We start from the raw sequence: 20,415 nt of genomic DNA on the forward strand, positions 1-20,415 counted from the left end.
TTACCAGGTTGCAATTTCGTATAAAATTCATATGATGTGAAGCATACAAAAATTTTATTATTTTTAGAAAAAAGTAAGCATGAGGATCATTCCCTAACAGCCACTGGGTGGGGAGTAAGCAGATTGTACATAAACGTTAGACAACAATTTGCCAAAACGTAAAATAGCTATGAACTGCCATGAGACTGTGTTGTTTTTGACAGAGGAGCCTTCCTGACCTAAGGCCAACAGAATCTTACTGTTGCTTTCTTTACAGTTTTTTACTAGCTCAAGCTTAAGGAGGAGCCCGTCGCTACAGAGTAATCCAATCCAATAACGACTATCCCCGGCTAACCATCTGAGAGCCCTTCAGTTGACAGCCTGATAATCCGTCTCAGGGATATAAGGAACTAGTGAAAATGTTTTGACTTTCTTGCATATGCTCAGTTCAACATCAAATTCATAACCTAATTAACTTACATGAAATCAGCAGAATTTGCACTGTATGATTCATGATCCATTTATGTAAAATGAAAAATGTTTCTGGTAAGCCATTACAATACATATTTGAATCAGTTATAAGGAAATAACACACAAACAAACAGCATCATTCTAATGTTAACTGAATGACTATTAGCCTGTTGTCAATGGAAGGTGATGAATGCATTACGCATCAAGCGTTCAGGGAAACGGAGGCTGATTTATGACTTATGATGAGATGTTCTTTGTGATGTCAAAGATTTCCCCTACAGTGTTTCTACCAATCAACAGAACTATGAAAGATCTTTCCGTTTCCAGCACTAACACCCACTCTATGTCAACACAGGGGGTGCATAGAGTTACACTAAAAACAATTAATATTCCAAATTTAGCATGCACAGCTAAAGCCGTTACATACAAAGCTTGTTTGTTCCAATACATTTGAACTACTGTGAAAACAGCATGAGCCATCAGAGATTTTAATTTGAAGAAATAGTCCATCTGTTGTGTAAATACATTTCATTTTAAAATCATTAGTCATTTATGTAGTTGCCAGTAGATTTATTATTTCTATTGTTGTTTAATCTTATGATTGTGTGGTTCAAGGGATTTTTGTCTTTATGAGTAAGAGATGAGAGAATGTCTTCATTTTAAGGTTTTAAACGTCACAGGACGTAAACGCTTCTGCTTTGGTATAATTACACTTGTTGAATTTGTACTGGTCAGACGTAGTCCGAGCATTGAACATACACAACTAACATTATTCAATAAACTCTTCTTTTTCGTCTCCTTCTGCGGATAGAAGACTTGGTTATCAAACAATACTTGCTTTAGACAGGTTTTACTGGTTTTGGACACCAAAGAAAAAATTTCTTTTGACAGGAGCCGGGGTCGGATCTGATATATTTCTGACGTGGAGATCCATCCGATCTAATATTTTGCTACAGTATTTATTGATCATTGTTAATGTTAGTTAACACAAATGCAACTGTTCATTGTTAGTCCATGTTAGTGCAGGTCCATTAAATAATATAATATTAACAGAAACAATTTTTGATTTTAAGCATGTATTAGTAGATGTTCCTCTTTGTCGCCCTCTCTGTTCGAAATCTGCAATTGCAGTTATTCGCGGAATTATCAACTTTATGTGGGTTGTGCCTCGGCACGGCACATTGCGGATGAATCCAATGTTTTGAGGAGAATGTGCGGCTGTCAGTCACTGCGCCGGTGTGGATACTGTCATTCGGAATCACAGATTCTACTTTTTGAAAGTATGACCAACATAAGAATTTTCACCGGAAAATGTCATCTGAACAAGTAACATCCATTTTTGTTCTGACCAACTAAGGGAAAAAAAGCATTGCAGTAAATCTCGCTGATTAAATCTAACGATTGCTTATCATATCACGTCAAACCGTGCAAATTATACTTTGTTCTCAAATTGTTAATGTTAACAACATCAGCATTGCGTGACTACATTTAATGCCATTCCGATATTTATCCTTGTTTTCGCATGGGCCTGGTTGCAGTCTCTTTTTTTCTGTAGCCAGTCCGAAGTCTTTTGCGTTTTACAATGGGTGAATTTCCAGTTGTCACTGGAAATTGTCATTTAAACCTTTCTGGATCCGCTATCAAATTGACAAGTTTAATTATATCAAGTGCTGTGAGAAAAGGATATAAATCTCCATCTCCAACATCCTCACACGCAACATAGCCTACTAGCCGGGACACCTTCTTTATGTGTACAGATGTGACGTAATGATGCAAACACATGCTCGAATTTCCCGCGGAAATCCACCAGTACCACTGGAATTAAAAACATTATTACAAGCTTATCGTTTTGAATCGAGCTAAGGCAAGCAGATAGTTTTGAACACTGGCTGGTTATGTACTTGCTCAAAAAATTATTTTGGATAATTTTTAACCCAAAAAAGTTACGGACTGCAGCTTTAAAGAACATGAACTAAGCTTACTATCAGTTTTAGAAGCATTTTTCATTGTTAGTTCATGTTTACTAATATAGTTAGCAAATGTTAACAAATTAAACCTTATTGTAAAGTGTTACTGAAAATATATACACAGCCAACAATTTTATTACATATAGCCTGTATGTGTGTGAGTGTGTTCTGAAAACACCCCTGCTCTTCCCGTCCACAATGATGCCCTTTTTGTGTAAAGTTTCATTTACAACTTTAAAAGCCATGAGCCCTTCTGTCAAACGTCATGTCCTTAAAGTTTTAAAAGTGTTTTGCTAATGTTTGCACACTTATGTCTCCATTAATTCCTTGCCCTGTCCACTAGTTCGCGTCCACTATGCAACTTCAAAAATGAGCAAGTGCACTTGGGAAAGTGAAAGCAATAATGGCGAGATCCACAAGTCATTAGAAATGCTCCTACAACAAGTTTTCTACAAGGACTAAACATAGCGGCTTTGTCGTCGGTGGGAAACGAACAAAGTAAACTTGACTATTACATCACCAAAATAAAATGTTACACACATAAGAGGGGGAGGGGGGACGGCAGCAGGTTTAGCTTCCTCGCTAACTGAGCAGCTGAGCCATTGGTGGCACTGCTGTAGCATGCAACTGGCTAACTGGCAGAACAGACATTAGCAGCTGATCTCGATGTCATCATTGTTCTCTTACCAATGCCCTGGACTTCAGAGGTCCCGGTGGAGTGCCAGAGAGAACAAAGGCGCAGGCTTTAGGGTGTATTGAAAATGAAGATCAGTTCAAAGAGCGAGTGCAGTGCTCAGTGACTGTGGAGGTCTTCACCAGGTGCTTCCATGTCTGTTTACCAGGCAGCATTCTGGGACAAGAACGTCACTGGCTGACTCCAGCAGCACGCATGCACCGAGCACGCCTGTCACTGGACAGGATGGTGGTGTGTCAAAAACGAGAGCGCTGCCTGCCTAGACAGCATTCCTGGGTGTTGTACGCGCGCTTTTTACGTTCCTATGCGTGTTTGTGAGTCATTTGAGCAGTTGGGACGCTTTCACAACAGCTTTTCGAGCGTCTCAGACGCGCCCTTGGTGCCCAAATAGGCTTTCTAAGTAGGTAGCTCACTGGGTTTTGAAACGCAGCCTGCTACTGCACTTCGCTATAACGTTAGATCACTATCAAACTGCATACATATGGAGAACGAAAACACACAACTCAGAGACACATGCAGCCGAAACAACTTTAAAATGACTTTGGCAATCTAATAACGAGAAAAAGAAAAAAACTTGCGGTTAATGGATATACTGTAACGATTAGTGAATCTTTTGAGTCGGATCTTTACAAGGAATAAGCTGAACCGGTTCACAAAGACTCGTTGAATCGAGACCCGTTTCGGATATGAACCGATGAGTGAAGAGTATAAAACATGAAAACGGTTTCAGCCAAGAGATGTGAATAAATTGTGGTATTTTCTAATGTGAATAAATATTTTATTTATGCAGTTATATAATTTCAAGTATAAAGAAATATTGTTATAAATATGTTGATTAGGCCTATCATTGTGTTTTTTACTCTCTGTATTATTGTACTATTTTAGTCAAATAGGTCCTATATCTTTTAAATATATTTGAATATAGCTACTAAAATCAAAAATATATATTTATATTTTACAAATGTTATTTACTTTGTTCGTTTATTTATTTATTTTAATTAATTAATTAATTAATTTTAATTAGTTTATTATTAATTTTAATGTATTTGTTAATTGAATGCATTTGCGCACAATTTATTTATTTAGTTAGGTGAATTAAAATGTATTTATTACAATTACTTTATTATTTAATTGAATATATTTGTTTATTTAGGTACTCAGTTGAATCTTTTTTTGTATTTTTTTGTCTAAACTTTTCCACGGACCCCCTAGCATTCCCTTGTGGCCCCTAGGGGTCCCCAATTAAAAAAAAACCTGTTCTGAATTATGCTTTTATGAGCTGAATTATGGCTACAAAAAACTAAACTGATGTTATGATGTAAGAAATGCTATATTTTTTTTAATTTCTTTAAAAATTCTTTAAAATGAACTGTTCTAATCAACCTATTCGCCTAAGTCAGACCTACCCTACCACCTCTGTCAAAAACTACTAAACTGTACCTAAAGACCTACAGCATTTCTGGAAGACAAACTAATGATTGGAACGTTTAAAATGCATTTGCGCACAATTTTGAAATGACTTTTTGGCGATATAACAATGAGAAAAAATGGTAGTTAGGCTGTAGCAATTCCTGAAACATTTGATTCGGACCTTTTCAGTGAATAAGTTGAGCCTGTTCACAAAACTGATTCAACTTGCAGTGTGCAAGCGATGCGCTTAAACGCATATTATGTCCAGTTCGGAAAGAGCCGATTGCTTCGTCCCAATTCAGAGGCTGCATCCTCGTTTCGGAGGGTGCATTCGAAGGCTGATTGCATCAACGTGGCGCGACGAAGCCTGTCTCAATTCGAAGGCTCCTTCAAATGCGGCCTCCAAATGTGTCCTTCGAAATGAAGGATACAACAGATGGATCCTTCGCGACCTTGCCTACCCCTGAATTTATTACACACCAGCGGCGACAGGATTTTTGAGAGAATTTGCCGAATTACACTTTTAAACGTAAATATTTGGTTTCAACTTAAAAAAAAAAAAAAGTTGTTCAAATGTTGACTTATATCTTACTAAGATGTGATTATATATAGTATATACTTTTTATTATATACAGAAACGGACCATGGTGAACATATTTAGACAATTTGTGAACCCTGTTTTGTTTTCAGACAGTTTAATAACTTTCCAAAAAAATCTAGTACGTTACTGTCACGACCTTCGCGGCCTTTGAAGGATGCAGCCTCTGAATTAGGAAACAGCCGATGAGTGAGCTGATAGTAAACAAAACATAAAAAAACCCATTTCAGTCATATTTCTTAATGTAGATGCTTATTATATTTATGTTTAATGACTTTCATATTAGACTATATTAATTACTTTGCTTTAAGAAGCTGAATCATGGCAACAGTGCACTGATATTATGGGGTAAAGACTTGCTGAATCGTTGTTTTAACCCATTGTAGGCTACTATTAAATAATATTAAATAACATAAATGCGTATTATATTCATGTCCTTAATGACTTAATGGTTTTATAAGCTGAATCATGGATACAACAAACTGAACTGACGTTACGGCGTAAAAGAATGGCTGAATCGGTTTTTTAAAAGGTTCTTTTAAAGAACGGTTCTAGTGAACCGATTCAAAGAAACGAGTCGGACTTCGAACCACTGTAAAAACTACTGAACTGCTCACCAATACAGCATTCCTGGACTGGAAGTCATACGAATGGTTGAAACGTTTGAAAGAGTAATTTACGCACAACTTTGAAATGATTTAATAATGTTGAAAACAAAACCATAAACACAATATTTGCTGTGATACGTGCTGTGGGGTCGGCGGGATCGGCTCATTTGCTTCGCAACAGAGGCGGAGCGCTGCCTTGTGTGTCCTCGCGCGCGCCTGTCAATAAAGCTTTTTCGAATAGTTCAGTTAGCCTATTGGAGAATGGGTAGCATCACTGATGGTAAGAATTTCTTTGTTTTGGTGTTTATTTTGTGTTTTCTATTTATTTGGCAAACCAGTATGACTAATTACAACTGTGGCCGACTATGTGTTTTTGTAAATTAAAGGAACTCATTTGAAATGAGATTAACATGAGGGGTCATAGCTAGTTAGCCATGTGATATGCTAAAACTGATGCAGAAAAGAAATGCACAAAATGATGTAACGTTAGGTATCTCTTATTGTATTTACTGCGATTCCAATGAAAGAATTGTGAATTTGGAAAGACTTTGTGTGTGTGTGTGTGTGTGTGTGTGTGTGTGTGTGTGTGTGTGTGTGTGTGTGTGTGTATCAGAATTGTGTGTATATATATATATATATATATATATATATATATATGCAAAATATTTTATATATTGTATCAAAGTTTGTCTTTCTTGGAAGATTTCTTTGATCCAAAACAGTCATTAAGCATGTTGTGTGACTTTGGCACACTGGAAGATTCTGTAAAACTGTAATAACTAAGTTCCCACCAAATCTGTTGCTATGTGGTTTAAACCCATACATAGCTAGACTTAAATAATATCGTTGTATCTTTGCAGATGAGGTCATTCGGAAGCGTCTTCTGATCGATGGAGATGGAGCTGGAGACGACAGGCGCATTAATGTGCTCATGAAGAGCTTCTCCAAATGGTGCCACTCCAGTTTCTCACCAGAGGAAGGGTAATTTAACCTATTATTAAAATGTGTGAACTTGGGTCAAAATATACACCCGACATTAGATTTTATTTATAAACCTTGACCTGATTTCATCAATTAGTTACCATAGCTTTAGGTAAAAAATACTTTTCGCTCTTGACTTTGTTGCTGCAGGTTCTCCCAGTATCAAAGGATGTTGACATCTTTGGCTCAATGTGAATTCTCCATGGGGAAGACCCTGCTCGTGTACAACATGAACCTGAAAGAAATGGAGAATTATGAAGCAATCTATGCAGATATTGGTAAGTCCTCAAGTTAATGTGACTTTGTTTAGTGTCATCACCATTTGTTCAGTCACGTAGCAAAATATTCTCATTTCTTCCGATACAGAGACAAGTATAACATCAGCCCATGAAAAAATTGCAGAGTGCAAAAAGGAAATCCAGAGAGCGAAACGGATACGGAAAAACCGCCAAGGTTCAATACAGCTCATTTGGAGAAATTTTAATCATTTTTTTTATTTGGTTTTATCACTAATTTATCACTGCATGTCTCATTTGTAGAGTATGATGCTTTGGCCAGAGTGATCAAGCAGCATCCAGACAGACATGAGACCTTAAAGTAAGTTTGAAATGATTATTTAGGTGAAATCACATTTGTTCAATTTGTAGTCTGTGTGTCCTTTATATAACATAACATAACAAACAGGACAGTGAAGTGTTTTTCTGATCTTATTCCTGCAGGCAGCTTGAGGCTTTAGACAAAGAGCTTCAGCAGCTTTCACACATCAAAGAGAATGTGGAGGACAAGGTGAGGAAATGTGGTATTTCTTGATGATTTTGTAGACATACGCCATCATACATCTTACAATATTTACTCTGATCTCTCTTTTTTATTGATTTACCCATCTTCAGTTGGAACTTCGTAAGAAACAGTTCCACGTCCTTCTCACCACCATTCAGGAACTTCAACAGACTTTGGAGAGTAAGTAGTTTTATCTGTATAAATTCTAAAGGACACATAATTATATTGATCTGAATTCCTAAAACAATTAGTTTTAGTTTTAGTTCAGATCAGGTTTTTATCATCTGCTGTTGTTATACTGCATGTTGTATCGGCTAAAATTGTGGTGGTTCATTTTATAGATGATGAGAAGATGGATAGCGACGACACTCAGGAGAGTCTGATGGACAATGGAGACTAGGCATTTGCATTAGGATGTACCGATTTTTATTTTTATGAGCACTAGATGTTCTCTCATTTTAGTCTTTCTTTTCTTGTTAGTCATGTACAGAATTAAAGTGCTTTCTTTACAAACTGAATCTGTGTTTAAGTTATTTAATTTTAGCTTATGGCCCCTTCTAAGTAAATGTTTGGGCTTGTGAGCGTAACATAAACCATCTTTAAACAAATATGTACCTGTGTACTGTGCCATTTAATCCAGAAGCTTCATAAACTAAATCACTTTTACTGTGCGTAGTACAGAGAGAATGTTATAAACATCACCAAAATATTACCACTTTTAGTGTGGTTTTATTTATCGGTGAGGTCAGATCAAAATAACTTTGTATACAACATTAAAATAGGAAACTATGCACATTAATGCAATAAAACAACATTTTAGACCCAACATTTATGCTTTTTAAAAAGAGTTTCAAGCCACTCCCATTAAAGAGACAGTTGACCCCAAAATAAAAATGTTGTCATCATTTACTCGGCCTCTTGTTGTTTCTTTTTTTCTGTTGAACACAAAAGAAGATATTTTAAAGAATGTTGTTAATCTAACAGTTGACGGCACCAACTGACGTCAACTGTCTGGTTACCAGTATTCTTCAAAATATCTTCTTTTGTGTTCAACAGAAGAAAGAAACTCAGGTTTGGAACAACATGAGGGTGAGTAAAAGATGACAACATTTTCATTTTTGGGGTGAACTATCCCTTTAATGTGTTTGTTGAAACAATGGTAAATCTAAAAGTATTTGGACACCTATGCAATATTTAGAATAACTATATATCACAAAATATCAAACCAAGAAGCATGTATTTTAAAGAAAGATAGCTCAAGCAAAATATGTCACTGAAAATATACATATGCTACGTGTCTCTCAACCAGCAGATGTCGCTACTGCCACAATATTTAACACGACTAGACATGATCTATCAATCTCAGATAATTGAGATTTAGGCTATAGAAAGAAATTCATACAGTTTTGGAACAACTTGAGGGTGAGTAAATGATGATAACATTTTAATTTTTGGGTGAACTATCACTTTAAACTGTAAGTAAAACTTTTATGCCTAACTGATGCACTTATGTTGTTTAAATGGTTTTTACTTTTTGGCTTACATATTGTATTTTAAAGGTTTCACATGGCATGTTAAGAGAAATGTCATCCTTTTATGGCTTTTGCATCTTCATTTATGCCTAAAATACAGTTTGTGGCTGTTTTAATCTGCAGCTTAGTGTCAGAGGATAATTTCAAAAATCACAAATGTCTGTATTTGCCCTTTGCACAAAACTCTAGTTTTTTAAAGGTTACAAACAAGGCCTCATTTGGCGGTTTTAATACGTCAGAGCTGTCATACAGCACCATAACAATGGCATTTACCAAATCACTCCAAATTACTGCTATTCTAAGGAAAATTGGGCTTTTTAAGACTGGTTGGGGATGCATGCTACATTTGTATTTGTTTGTGTTACTTTTCAATGAATTAATTTGGCATTATTGACATGAATACCAGAATGACTGGATAGAAATGTTACACTCACACCGTAATTTTCTTTCATTTGCGTTAAAGAAATGTGTTGATCTTAAAAAAGATCTCAAAAAATGTGAGCAAAATATTCGAAAATAAGATTCAATGCACACACACACTTTCAATGTATTTTTAATAAATATCAATTTCATGTTATATTGCATTACATTTATATTTATGTTAACATTAATGGTAATATTTTATTTTACAGTGTCCTTGCTACACATGTTACATATACTTAAAAGTAAATTATGCATAATTACATGCAAATAACCCTAAACCAATCCTAATCCTATCCTATAGTAAGTACATGTAGTTACTTAATATTACTCAGTACTTAAATGTATAATGACAGTGTATCAATTACACCTTTAAATAAAGTGTAACCACATTAATAATTCATAATACTGGAATAAAAATGACTTGCAGTGCACTTTTTGTTGCTTGCAACATTTATGCTCAAATCACTTTTGAAGATATTGTTTCTGTAACAGACAAAGACTGTTGTCATATACTTACCTTGTGTATCTCAGAAAAAAATGACAAAAATATTGGCTCATTATCTGCAATGTCACCATAAGAGCCAAATCTCCATTATCTGGTTTATTCGACACAGGTAAACACTTCCCGCCGCGTGTGTACAACATCTGATTATCTCCACTGTCTAATTACAGCTGAGCTGAACACACAGCAAGATGAAGAACAGTAGAGTATTACGCATTCTGCCACATCCATCCTATGAATAATCCAGTGGAGTCCCAGTAGTCAATGCAGTGCTTCTAATTGGGTTCCTGATTTAAAACGTTTAAGCCAAATTCCCCTTGCCCTGAGGAAATGGAGATCAGCTCTCAGGAAGACACATCCAGATGACTCAGACTCAGATTGGATATAAACATGAAGAACGCTGTCTCTCCGAGTAAACAAAACTTCCCCAGCATAATCTTATTGTCATGAGGGAAGCCTTTGCTTGGCGTAATTTGTCCGAGGGCGTCTGTGATAATGGGCCAATTAGAAAAGGTATGGAAACATGGATTTCACAATGTGTCACTGTCATTCTCAGTCAATGGAGACCATTATTTCCTCTTGATGGACATATACATGCTAACAAGAAGCCATGTTTGCCACTAGACTACTGAAAACCCAATGTGTAAATCTGCATTTGCACCCTATGCTGATAGAAATGTGTTAAAGCTACGTGATTTTTTTTTTACAGTTATTTTAAAGCAAGTTAAATGCCCAGAGGTCACAAAACTAATCTATCTTGTGCCTGTTTCTCCTCACTCCACACACTCTCTTTCACTCTCTACTTTTCTACCAGTAAATGTGACTCCAGGTTGTCCTATTCTTACTTTCTGAAAGACAGAGCTCATCTCCCTGAGAGCAACTATAACATGCTGTGGCACATCTTGCCATCGCTATGGTAACGGCACTGAGGTGTACATGAAAAGAAGTCAAACCAATGTGCTGTAACACGGGAACATTAGATCAGGACTAGGTCAGAATGGCCCGCTATTGGCAATCCATTCAACCACTAAAGCTGTCCGATGAACAATGACACTCACGATACACTCTGTGAAGTACCTGAGCTTCGCCAGTTGCATTTCTGAGCTGGAAATGTTGCGGCTTGCATCTTTGGCAAGTGAACCTCTCAAATCACTTTTTTACTAGTTTATGGAAGGATCATTGACATATAAGAGCGTTCACGATACAGAAAAGGAAAAAGCTTTTAAAAATCTATTTCTATATGTGCTTGTTCTATTCATTTAAAATGGTTTTGAAAAACTGTTACACTGTAAAAAGTGAACAGTTGGATCAACTTAAAAAAATTACTTCAATTGGTAACACCTAAAGAAATTAAGTTTTCTCAACTTAAATTATCACGTAAAACGTTCACTTTATCGCATTTTCAAGAAAAGTAGCTTAATCATTATTTTCAAGAGCTATTTTTAATATATTTTGGTAAAAACAAGTTTTTACAAATATCATGAATTATTATCATTAGGTTTTTGGGAAGTCACATGGCATTTTACAACATAAACTAACCTTACCTTGTCATAAAAGTCTTAAATTATTAGATTATAGTTCAGGAATTGCTTTTTTTCTTCATTATGATATCAGTACAGTTGTATCTCCCTGACATTTTGACCTTATAAAACTCATTTAGAACTTAAAAACATGCTTGTCATAAAGAGGTGTGTTCAAGTCATTGCATATATGAATTATATATTTAATATATTTTTTAATAAATTAACAAAAAATTTTTATCATATCATTGGCCCAGAGATACATTTTTAATGCATGGATTTTTTTAAAAGGTAAGCTGTCAAATGTCTTATCCTGTTTCTTATCCCATTTCTTAGCATAGGTGTAGTTTTGAATGTCAATTTCTATATAGACATAAACCTTGGCTAGAAGAAAAGATGAGAACAGTCATCACAAATCTTATGTAAGCAAGGCCGATGAGAAATCCGATATCGTAAGAGACTGCACCGTCTGAGAATTTTCTGCTCCTGATGAATTTAGATCTGATTACTGACTTTGTCTATTAACTTAATGGCAGTCAGATAGTCATCAAATTCCTTTGCACGACTCCATATTGTCGTTGAGACAGCTGATTCATTGTCGTGGACTGAGGATTCATCAACAGAACAGAAGACACACTGCAGTAAGTTCAGTCTAGAGGAATGCACCATATCTTTATTGGCATCAAAGCATTCACACCCACTGATCGAAAATGCAAGTACTGTATATCAAGACAGAAACTCATTCACATTGAAATGCAACAGCAATCAGATCAAGAACATTAACATATATTGGGATGTTTTGTCTTGTTTTATAGTCTTTGTGGTTAATAAAGCCTCATGCACTTAAAAAGAACAGACGAGGAAGAAGAGAACACACAAGAAAGCAGGGAAATAAAGTGTTGATTGTATTTCAATCACCTTGTGATCATAATAAAGGTCACTGAATAGACAACATGACCCTGTTAGTGAGGAGAGAAGTTATGTACAAACTGAAACCAGGTTAATATGTCACGACTTCATGCAGTTCATAAATACAGTGCAAACATTAAATCACAATGGTGCAAACACCAAACCAACGACCACCGGCATGACATTATTCCGGGGATAAGAAATCCAGAAACCTGACAAACAGCAATCTAACATCTATACTGACAAATTCAAACAGAAATCTCTGTTATATAGTGTAAATTACAGACACCTGCATCACCAACTCATCAGGACAGGTACACTTAAAAGTCGACATGAAATCAAAACGGACCCCATTTACTTTCTTAAAGCACGTGCTCTTATCGTGGAAGATTCATCTGCGAATGTTATTCAAAAGATAGTCACAAATATAAATTATATTTATGAAGATATTCATAAGGATGCTTGATGGAAATGTGATAACTTGCTCTGCCATATCGATGAATGGTGTTAACCAATGGCCATTTACCAAACCATTTTAGCAACTTTGTATTCATAATGGTTCCATTATGTAAAATATGCCACATTATGGAAGTAAAATAGGTTTCAAACGCCAATTTATGTTAACTTGGTAACACAAAAACAATGCTCTGATGGAGCATTTGATGAATAGGAATCATTTTTTGAGGTTGGGGAAAGAGTTGGTTCAGTTTCATGAAGCAGAAACACTATTTAGATCCCGAATGGACCGTCGGAGTAAAAACTTTTGGTTGTAGTGACATAATGCCACTTTTGTAAACTCTTAAGACGCAGCAAGAACTATTGCACTGAGTTTTACATTTGGGTGTAACAACTTTTGTTCAGTAAACTGTGCTATTTCGGTAACATTTACAGAGAGGTGAAGTCGAAAAACCAATGAATACATCTGAGGATCCCTTTAATTCATTTTTAAAATATATTAGTATTAAGGACAGACAAGCCTTTAGTTATTTATCTAATCAGAAATAAAGGATGTACTTTTAATATATCTGTTAAACTAATCTCTTCCTTAATCTCTGGTGCTCAATGTTTGAACTTTGCCCTTAGAAATGGGTCCCCCCTGTAGTAGGGGATTAAAAGAGGCAGATGGGGTTACTGATTGGTGTAGGAGACGGGCCCACTTGAAGCATAATTTCCCACCTGGCTGTACTCTGATTGGGCGAAGTCCCCCGTTCCAGTGAAAGCAGCTCCTGATTGATCAAAGCTTCCCTGGTTGTAGACCTGCTGGTTGAAGGCCGTGGCTTGTTTTTCTGAGGACGAGGCAGGGTACCTTGCTGCGCCTCCCTTGTGCCATCCAGTCTCTTTAAACACAAACCAGATGTTTCCAGCCCACAGCACGAAGTTCAAATAGCCGAATACCTGTGGACAAAATGCCTTGATGAATCCAAGAGATGAGTATATCTATTTTCTAAAGTGTTTTAAATAAAATTTTATTTTAAATATCATTATATTAAATTATTTTTATTTAATAATATATATTTCAATATGTACATACACACACGCACACACACACACACACACACACACACATATATGGTCATGCTTTGATGCTGATGAAACATTTCTTATTTTTATAAACTGTTGTGCTGCTTAATATTTTTGTGGAAACCATGATATGAACTGCATTTACTTGAAACAATGTAAAAGTCTTTGCTTGTTTGTTTCTTTGTTTCTTTCTTTATTGCATATTTCCTAAATAAGTTTTTTTTTATCTCACTGACCCCAAACTTTTGTATTGATTTTAAAGTAAAAAATAAAATACATTTCAATACATCTTAAGCACATTTAATTTAATGTATATATTTTTATTTTTAAATTATTGTAAAATATTTATACACACAGTGATATATGATTATTTTTTCTTATCAATATTAAAGGGATGGTTCAGAGTAAAATCAACCTAGGGTCCTTTGCACCATGATCTCGAGCCAAACCTTTTTTCCCTTGGTCGAACATTATTAAAGTTAGAGTTTAATGGTACAGTATTAAAAATAGGTTCTGTACTCATAAAATGAGACATTGGAAAGTTTGTAAGTACATCAGGAGTTTATTTAAATAACACTTGCCTGATGGCTCATGCTACCGCTAACCCGGACGTCGAGGTCACTTCAGTGATATGGGAAAAGCCCGTAAAAGTCCTGGCAGAAAGCGATGCATAAGGATGTAGTGTAACGACGCCCAGTTCCAGGAATGCACTAATATTTTGTTGGTAGTACCAGTTTGCAACAATTATTAGTTAACACTAAGTTGTCAACACTTCGGAAAAAATAATAATTCGTCGTTACACAACATCCTTATGCATCGCTTTCTGCTAGGACTTTTACGGGCTTTTCCCATATCACTGAAGTGACCTCGAAGTCCGGGTTAGCGGTAGCATAAGCAATCAGGCAAGTGTTATTTAAATAAACTCCTGATGTACTTACAAACTTTCCAATGCCTCGTTTTATGAGTACAGAACCTATTTGTACTACTGTAGAAGTTTGGTACCATTCTGGGCATTATTAGTGGGGTAATTTACGAGATACATCCTTGGATCCATTAGCGCCTGCACAAAGCCATCCGGCTGATATCTCTAAATAAGCTCTAACTTTAATAATGCCAAGGGAAAAAGGTTTGTTTGGCTCGAGGTCATGGTGCAAAGGACCCTATAGGTTGATTTTACTCTGAACCATCCCTTTAAGTGTTGTAAATGAAAGTCTAGACACCCACCAGATATGTGTGGCTATAGAGTGTTAAAAAGTTTAGTATCTCATGCCTTACCACAGATGTGTTCAGGCCAGACCACCTGGGTCCGTACACTGAGCTGCATTTGTTTGTCTGCACCTTACATGCAGACATGAGCAGAACCACCTCATCTGGATCAGTTGCAGTCTTCACATCTGAAAGTCCTTTTGCCCACGCAGATGAACTCACTAGCCACACAAATGAGAACACCACCGTCACTATGAAGTCCTAGGGAGCATGAAGAAAGTGTGTTACATGTATTTTTTGTCAAATTCTGTTGCTAATTTGAAGAACTATTTTTAACATTAATAAAATTACAAACTGCAGCTTTAAACTCAATTACAATGATTTGCATGCAAGGATGCATTACTATATTCTAAGTAGGACTAAATTTAATGTGGGTGTTTTACAGTAAATAGCAGCTCATGTCTTGTATGTCAGTCTTCTCTAATAGCAAGGCTTTGACAGTCCACAAAGGTTTGAGTGTTTAGCTTGTCTAAAATAACGCCAGGGCTCACAATGAGTGGTCCGCGGTTATTTTCACGGTACTTGTTCTGGAAAAAGATGTAGACCACCGTGGCCAGCAGGGAGTAGAGAAAGGAAAAGACAGCAATGGTGACGAAGAACTCTGCGGAGGAAGAAAAATCTCCGATCAGGTAAAGTCGCTCTTGCCTCCTTCCCTCACACATCGGCACGTCAAAATCCACCCGGTTCAACCTGTTTAATGTAAGCCACAAAAAAATCATGCTTTTATATACAGTTTGCAGTTATATTAGGAATTCTTCAGTGTCAACACCAGGCTAGAATAACATTCTGCTGCTTTTATGCTTTTTTGGATATTACCTTTCACGTAGTGTGTAATATAAATATACGTAAAAGTAGACTGGGTAAACCCGGCCCGATCTTCCGGCGATTTGATTTCACCCTGCAACTCAGGCTGGAAACCTGTACATTCTTCTATCCTGCTTCCGTTACAAATCTGTGGGGACCAATCACAAACTGGCTTATCCACCTGGCACGCTATTGGTGGGTTTAATCCAATCCAATTCCTTTTAACCTCTCGACGATGCTCAATGGCTTATTTAGTTTAGCAAACAAATCGCTCGAGTGGATGTAAATACCACTCACTTTCATTTTTTTTTTTTTGCACAACCTGCAAAAATCGCTCGATCGGAGGCCTAGTGAGAGCTGTGCAGGTAAACCTCACTCCCCTTGACTCAAGAGGTGCACTATAGCAACTGACGCTATAGAGGCTATGGTCTTTAGCGTACTTGTTAGCATGTCCGCCTCCCATGCTAAAAATGCCGGCTTGAATCCTGCTCAGAGTAGTGCGAGTAATACTGGAGGAGTTAAACCTGCTAAAACCAATGTAGGTTTGTAATAAATTTGCATATTGCCCACGTATGAACACCTTTAGACCAAGAGGCGCACTAGCGACTGACGCTATAGAGGCACACTAGCAACTGATGCTATCATTGGCTGAGACCTGGATGTGTTTGGTTTGTGTTGTCAGCTTGTCAAGAAAGATGCTGTTTTCTGTGCTGCGAAAGCAAATCCACATTGCATGCACTTTGAAAGGATTGTTACGCCATTGTTACTGTTCATATCACTGTGCAAACAATTGCTGAGGAAACCCCCGGAGCTGAAATTCAGATATGGTAATGCCATTTCTTTTCCGACACACGCTGTAAGCGGTAGACCAATCACAACAGATTTGACTATCTGACCAATCAGAGCAGAGTAGGCTCTCGAAAAGGCGGGGTTTAGAAAGACCGGATTCAGACACTGTGAGAAAAGAGGGGATGCTGCAATGTTTTATTATAAGAAAATTCAACTGTTTTTGACTTTGGATGCATATAAACATTATAGGAGACCTCCAAAAGGAACCAGTCACAAGGTTACTTTAGTTCCTATTTCTGCCTTATCCTCCTTAGATTACTATGAACTTGTCAAGTCTAGTGAATACAACAGGACCTAGGGCTACTTCAAAGCATTGCATTACTGTGGGCATCTTGTGTGTGTTCTTGACCTTTCAGGGCAAAAAAATAACAACAACTTGGACGCATAATGAGGCTAGAAGAATACTAGTCTGTCGAAAACATTTTCAACCTACACAGAATTATAGTGGTGAATGTGATTCGAAACAGAACTCTATTGTCTTCTGTTCTTTAAATTGACATGGTATGATTTCATGTAACTTTATTACCACAATGGATAACAATGAAGACAGACCTGATGCATGATTCTAGCGTATGTGTCAGCCAACTCATTTATTGAGTACAAATGGGTGAGTGTGTTTCTATCTCTCAGAAATAATTTCTCATCTCTTTTTTTATATTTAAGACAGAGCTGTAAATACTGTGAGATACTTGAAATGGAAGATATGACTTAGTTTTCTAAAGTTTTCATTTAACCATGAATTTATTCACACACAGACAAACAAACAGGCCTTTGGAAATATGGTAAATGTATTAATCTTTCAATTGGTAATCAGTCATTTATTTGGGTCATGAAAACACTGAATATACCACTTTGATTTACTGATTTAAACTGAATTAGTATTTTAATTTGATATCTCCATTGTATACTGTATATAAAATATCACAAACTTTTAAAAATGAAGGACCATGTGACACAGAAGACTGAATTAATATCTGCTGAAAATTTGAGGTTGCCATCACAGGAATAAATTACATTTTAAAATATATTACAATAGAAAACTGGAAACTTTTAATTTGAAACAATATTTCATAATGCTTTTACTGTATTTCTGATCAAATAAATTCAGCCTTGGTGATAAAGTAAAAAAAATCAGACCGCCAGTGTATATAAGCTATTTGATTAGCGTTTACATGATGTATAAATCATTCATTTTGACGTATAATGTGAAGAAAACAATATCTGATTATACTGAGGATCTATAAACATCAGCCCAAATAGCACAATCATTTAATTTTACAAATTAGCTCTGATGCTGAGAGTTGTGTTTCCGTTCAAAACACTGAAGCCAGCTGTGCTCACCGAGAAACAAATCTTGTAACTGGCAGCACACAGAGAATATAAAGATAAAACCATTAGCACATAATCAAATGCTCCTGTGTATTAGAGTATTGAATCAAAGCGAGGTAATTATCTCTCTCTATTGCTCTGCAGAGTATACGCAGGGGTGCTTTAAACAAGCCTTACCTGAATGGGTAAGCAAAGTTGATGCCGATACTGAGGTTGCTGTCGGACTTGTTGATGCAGTCCACACTAACCCGCAGTTGCCCAGAGTAACCTCCACATGTTGCAAATGCAAAGATGGCAAAAAGCTGAGGAGATATAACATGCAGAACAGTTCAAGTCACCATGAAGTCAAAATGAACCCTTCTTAATTGTGTGTGTGTGGAATGGATTATAGCAATATTTATTAGAAATGATATATACACATCATTATTTTTTTTTTAATTCATGTGCCTCAATCAAAATAACTTCCCCTCCCTTTTGCAGCGACTTCTCTTCTCTGATGATGTGTTTTCTCGCGCAAGTGCAGGACAACCTGTCACTCACATGAGGTAATAGCAAACCACAACCATCCAACCAAGTTCCACCCTATTTTTTCTTGTTCCAGAAGCTGTTTCACTTGGATATGTGTCATATATCCATGTGTTATAGGAAAGAAAAGACTCTCACAACTTGCGTTTCATGGTGACTTTAAATATAAGAATTATGACTTATCATTATTTCCCATCAATTTATGAAAATAAAAGCTGTAAGTTATAAATATAGCAATTCATGGAAAATAGTCTGCACGTTAGTGGTGCATATCTGCAGGTTACATCGTTTTGCCAGTAGGTGGCGATAAGTGAGTAAGTAATTGATTTGTTTAAAACCACTAATTCAATCAATTCATCAATCTCTGTCAAAGAATGTCTTTGATGGGCAGATTTGAAACATTTTGAACAATAAGCTGAGAAAATTGCATTTTTTTCAACGACTACAACGTGCATAAACAATGCTTTTATCGTTTGTTTCTGCTCCTTTTTTGCCTGTGTTTTGATCCAGAGATTCAGTGCTTGTTCAAGAGATGCGTAATAGCGCCCCCTCGCTACCGTATAACAGTGAAAACACGGAAAGCCAGAAAATTCTGCCAATGGTGGGGAAGTGTTGTCTCATAAATGATGGAATATTCTGTCAATGGCGAGGAAAGAGTTAATCACATAATGTTAAACTTTGCGTAATGTAAACCACCGAGCGACCACAGATGGTTGTCATTACCAGTACTGCATTAATAGAAAGGCAGTTAATGGTTTTTAATATAAAGTATTTTTATATTTTTTGTATTTTAGTATGTTTAGTATTTTCGCGTCGTGACCGCGGGGGAGAAAACATTTATGATGTAGCTATGCACACTTACAAACCATCTCATTCTAGCGTTTAATGCTGAGGAGGACTCTAAATTCTATGAAGGAATGGACTATAAGCACTCAGCCTCACTAGGATGCAGACTTCCGATTGAGAAGCACCCTGTATTTGAGTCATGGAATCATTGGCAACCAATTTGTTCAAAAACTGATTAATTTGTTAAAGAAATACCACTTAAGCATGTTGCAACATTTTACTTTTTTTATATATATTTTTGTTAGGGTAACACAGGGGTGCCCAATCCTGCTCCTGCCGATCGACTGTCCTGCACAGTTCCTCTCCAACCCTAATCAAACACACCTGAAGCAACCAATTAAGGTCTTCAGGATCACTTGAAAATTAAAGGCAGGTGTGTTTGATTAGGGTTGGAGATGAACTGGGCAGGACAGTCGATCGGCAGGAGCAGGATTGGGCACCCCTGGGGTAACACAAACAAAGCAACACTTTGTCTAAAACGTAAGTTGCTTAAAGGCACACTATGCAAGATTTGTACCTTAATATAACAGCTTCGAAATCATTTTGATGGTAAACGAACTCGTAGTAGGGCGAATCATCCCGATAGCAAAGCAGGGGGGGACGCCGCTGGCAAAACCAGCAATGCAAGTTTGAGAGGTGGTGCCCTGACAAATCTCGCGAGAATCACGACTTGCTTTACGGCACGGCGTCACATACATCAACAACATATGAAGTAGCCTCTATGGAAGACACTAGCACGCATTTCAGACGTGAATCATGGCAGAGTCGACGAGTGCAGAGACGGCTCTGCGTGAGTGGCATTTACGACAGTAACGTTAAATACAAGTACTCCACGGCGACTCTAGGGGTCACTGTTTGAGAAAAACTGAAACTACATAGTGTGCCTTTAATATATAATATC

General features: G+C 36.7%; 3 protein-coding genes across 5 annotated transcripts in view; 1 reads left to right on the forward strand and 2 right to left on the reverse strand.

The window, feature by feature from the left end:
• Positions 1-3,269, reverse strand: part of atxn7 (ataxin 7) — a 38,310-nt gene extending 35,041 nt beyond the window's left edge. The window contains exon 1 of one of the 2 annotated variants that reach the window (XM_079857961.1): positions 3,105-3,269. The gene's annotated coding sequence lies outside the window, so the exon portion shown is untranslated. The remainder of the gene's footprint in view (positions 1-3,104) is intronic. The other variant, XM_079857960.1, reaches the window with a different exon arrangement.
• A 2,643-nt stretch (positions 3,270-5,912) lies between these two features.
• thoc7 (THO complex 7) lies at positions 5,913-8,006 on the forward strand. The gene is made up of 8 exons (XM_079857748.1): positions 5,913-6,007; positions 6,588-6,708; positions 6,859-6,986; positions 7,075-7,161; positions 7,248-7,305; positions 7,428-7,494; positions 7,599-7,668; positions 7,830-8,006. Exons 1-8 carry the CDS (start codon positions 5,989-5,991, stop codon positions 7,886-7,888), a joined length of 609 nt encoding a protein of 202 aa, XP_079713874.1. The 5' UTR covers positions 5,913-5,988; the 3' UTR covers positions 7,889-8,006.
• Positions 8,007-12,108: 4,102 nt separating this feature from the next.
• synpra (synaptoporin a) overlaps positions 12,109-20,415 on the reverse strand; it is a 32,275-nt gene continuing 23,968 nt past the window's right edge. For both annotated transcript variants that reach the window (XM_079857922.1, XM_079857923.1), the window contains 4 exons: positions 18,321-18,445; positions 15,653-15,851; positions 15,171-15,362; positions 12,109-13,769 (listed from right to left, as the gene is read on the reverse strand). In XM_079857922.1, the coding sequence (XP_079714048.1) occupies positions 13,503-13,769; positions 15,171-15,362; positions 15,653-15,851; positions 18,321-18,445 (783 nt within the window). In that variant the 3' untranslated portion in view covers positions 12,109-13,502. The remainder of the gene's footprint in view (positions 13,770-15,170; positions 15,363-15,652; positions 15,852-18,320; positions 18,446-20,415) is intronic.

Source organism: Squalius cephalus (genome assembly GCF_949319135.1).
Source record: "Squalius cephalus genome assembly, chromosome: 22".
Classification (NCBI taxonomy): Eukaryota; Metazoa; Chordata; class Actinopteri; order Cypriniformes; family Leuciscidae; genus Squalius; species Squalius cephalus.

Bases quoted from the DNA above. Each gene is read 5' to 3' on its own strand.
- thoc7 (XM_079857748.1), top strand. The intron at 6,987-7,074 runs GTAAGTCCTCAA...CTTCCGATACAG, and splicing joins AGCAATCTATGCAGATATTG to AGACAAGTATAACATCAGCC. The intron at 7,669-7,829 runs GTAAGTAGTTTT...TTCATTTTATAG, and splicing joins ACTTCAACAGACTTTGGAGA to ATGATGAGAAGATGGATAGC.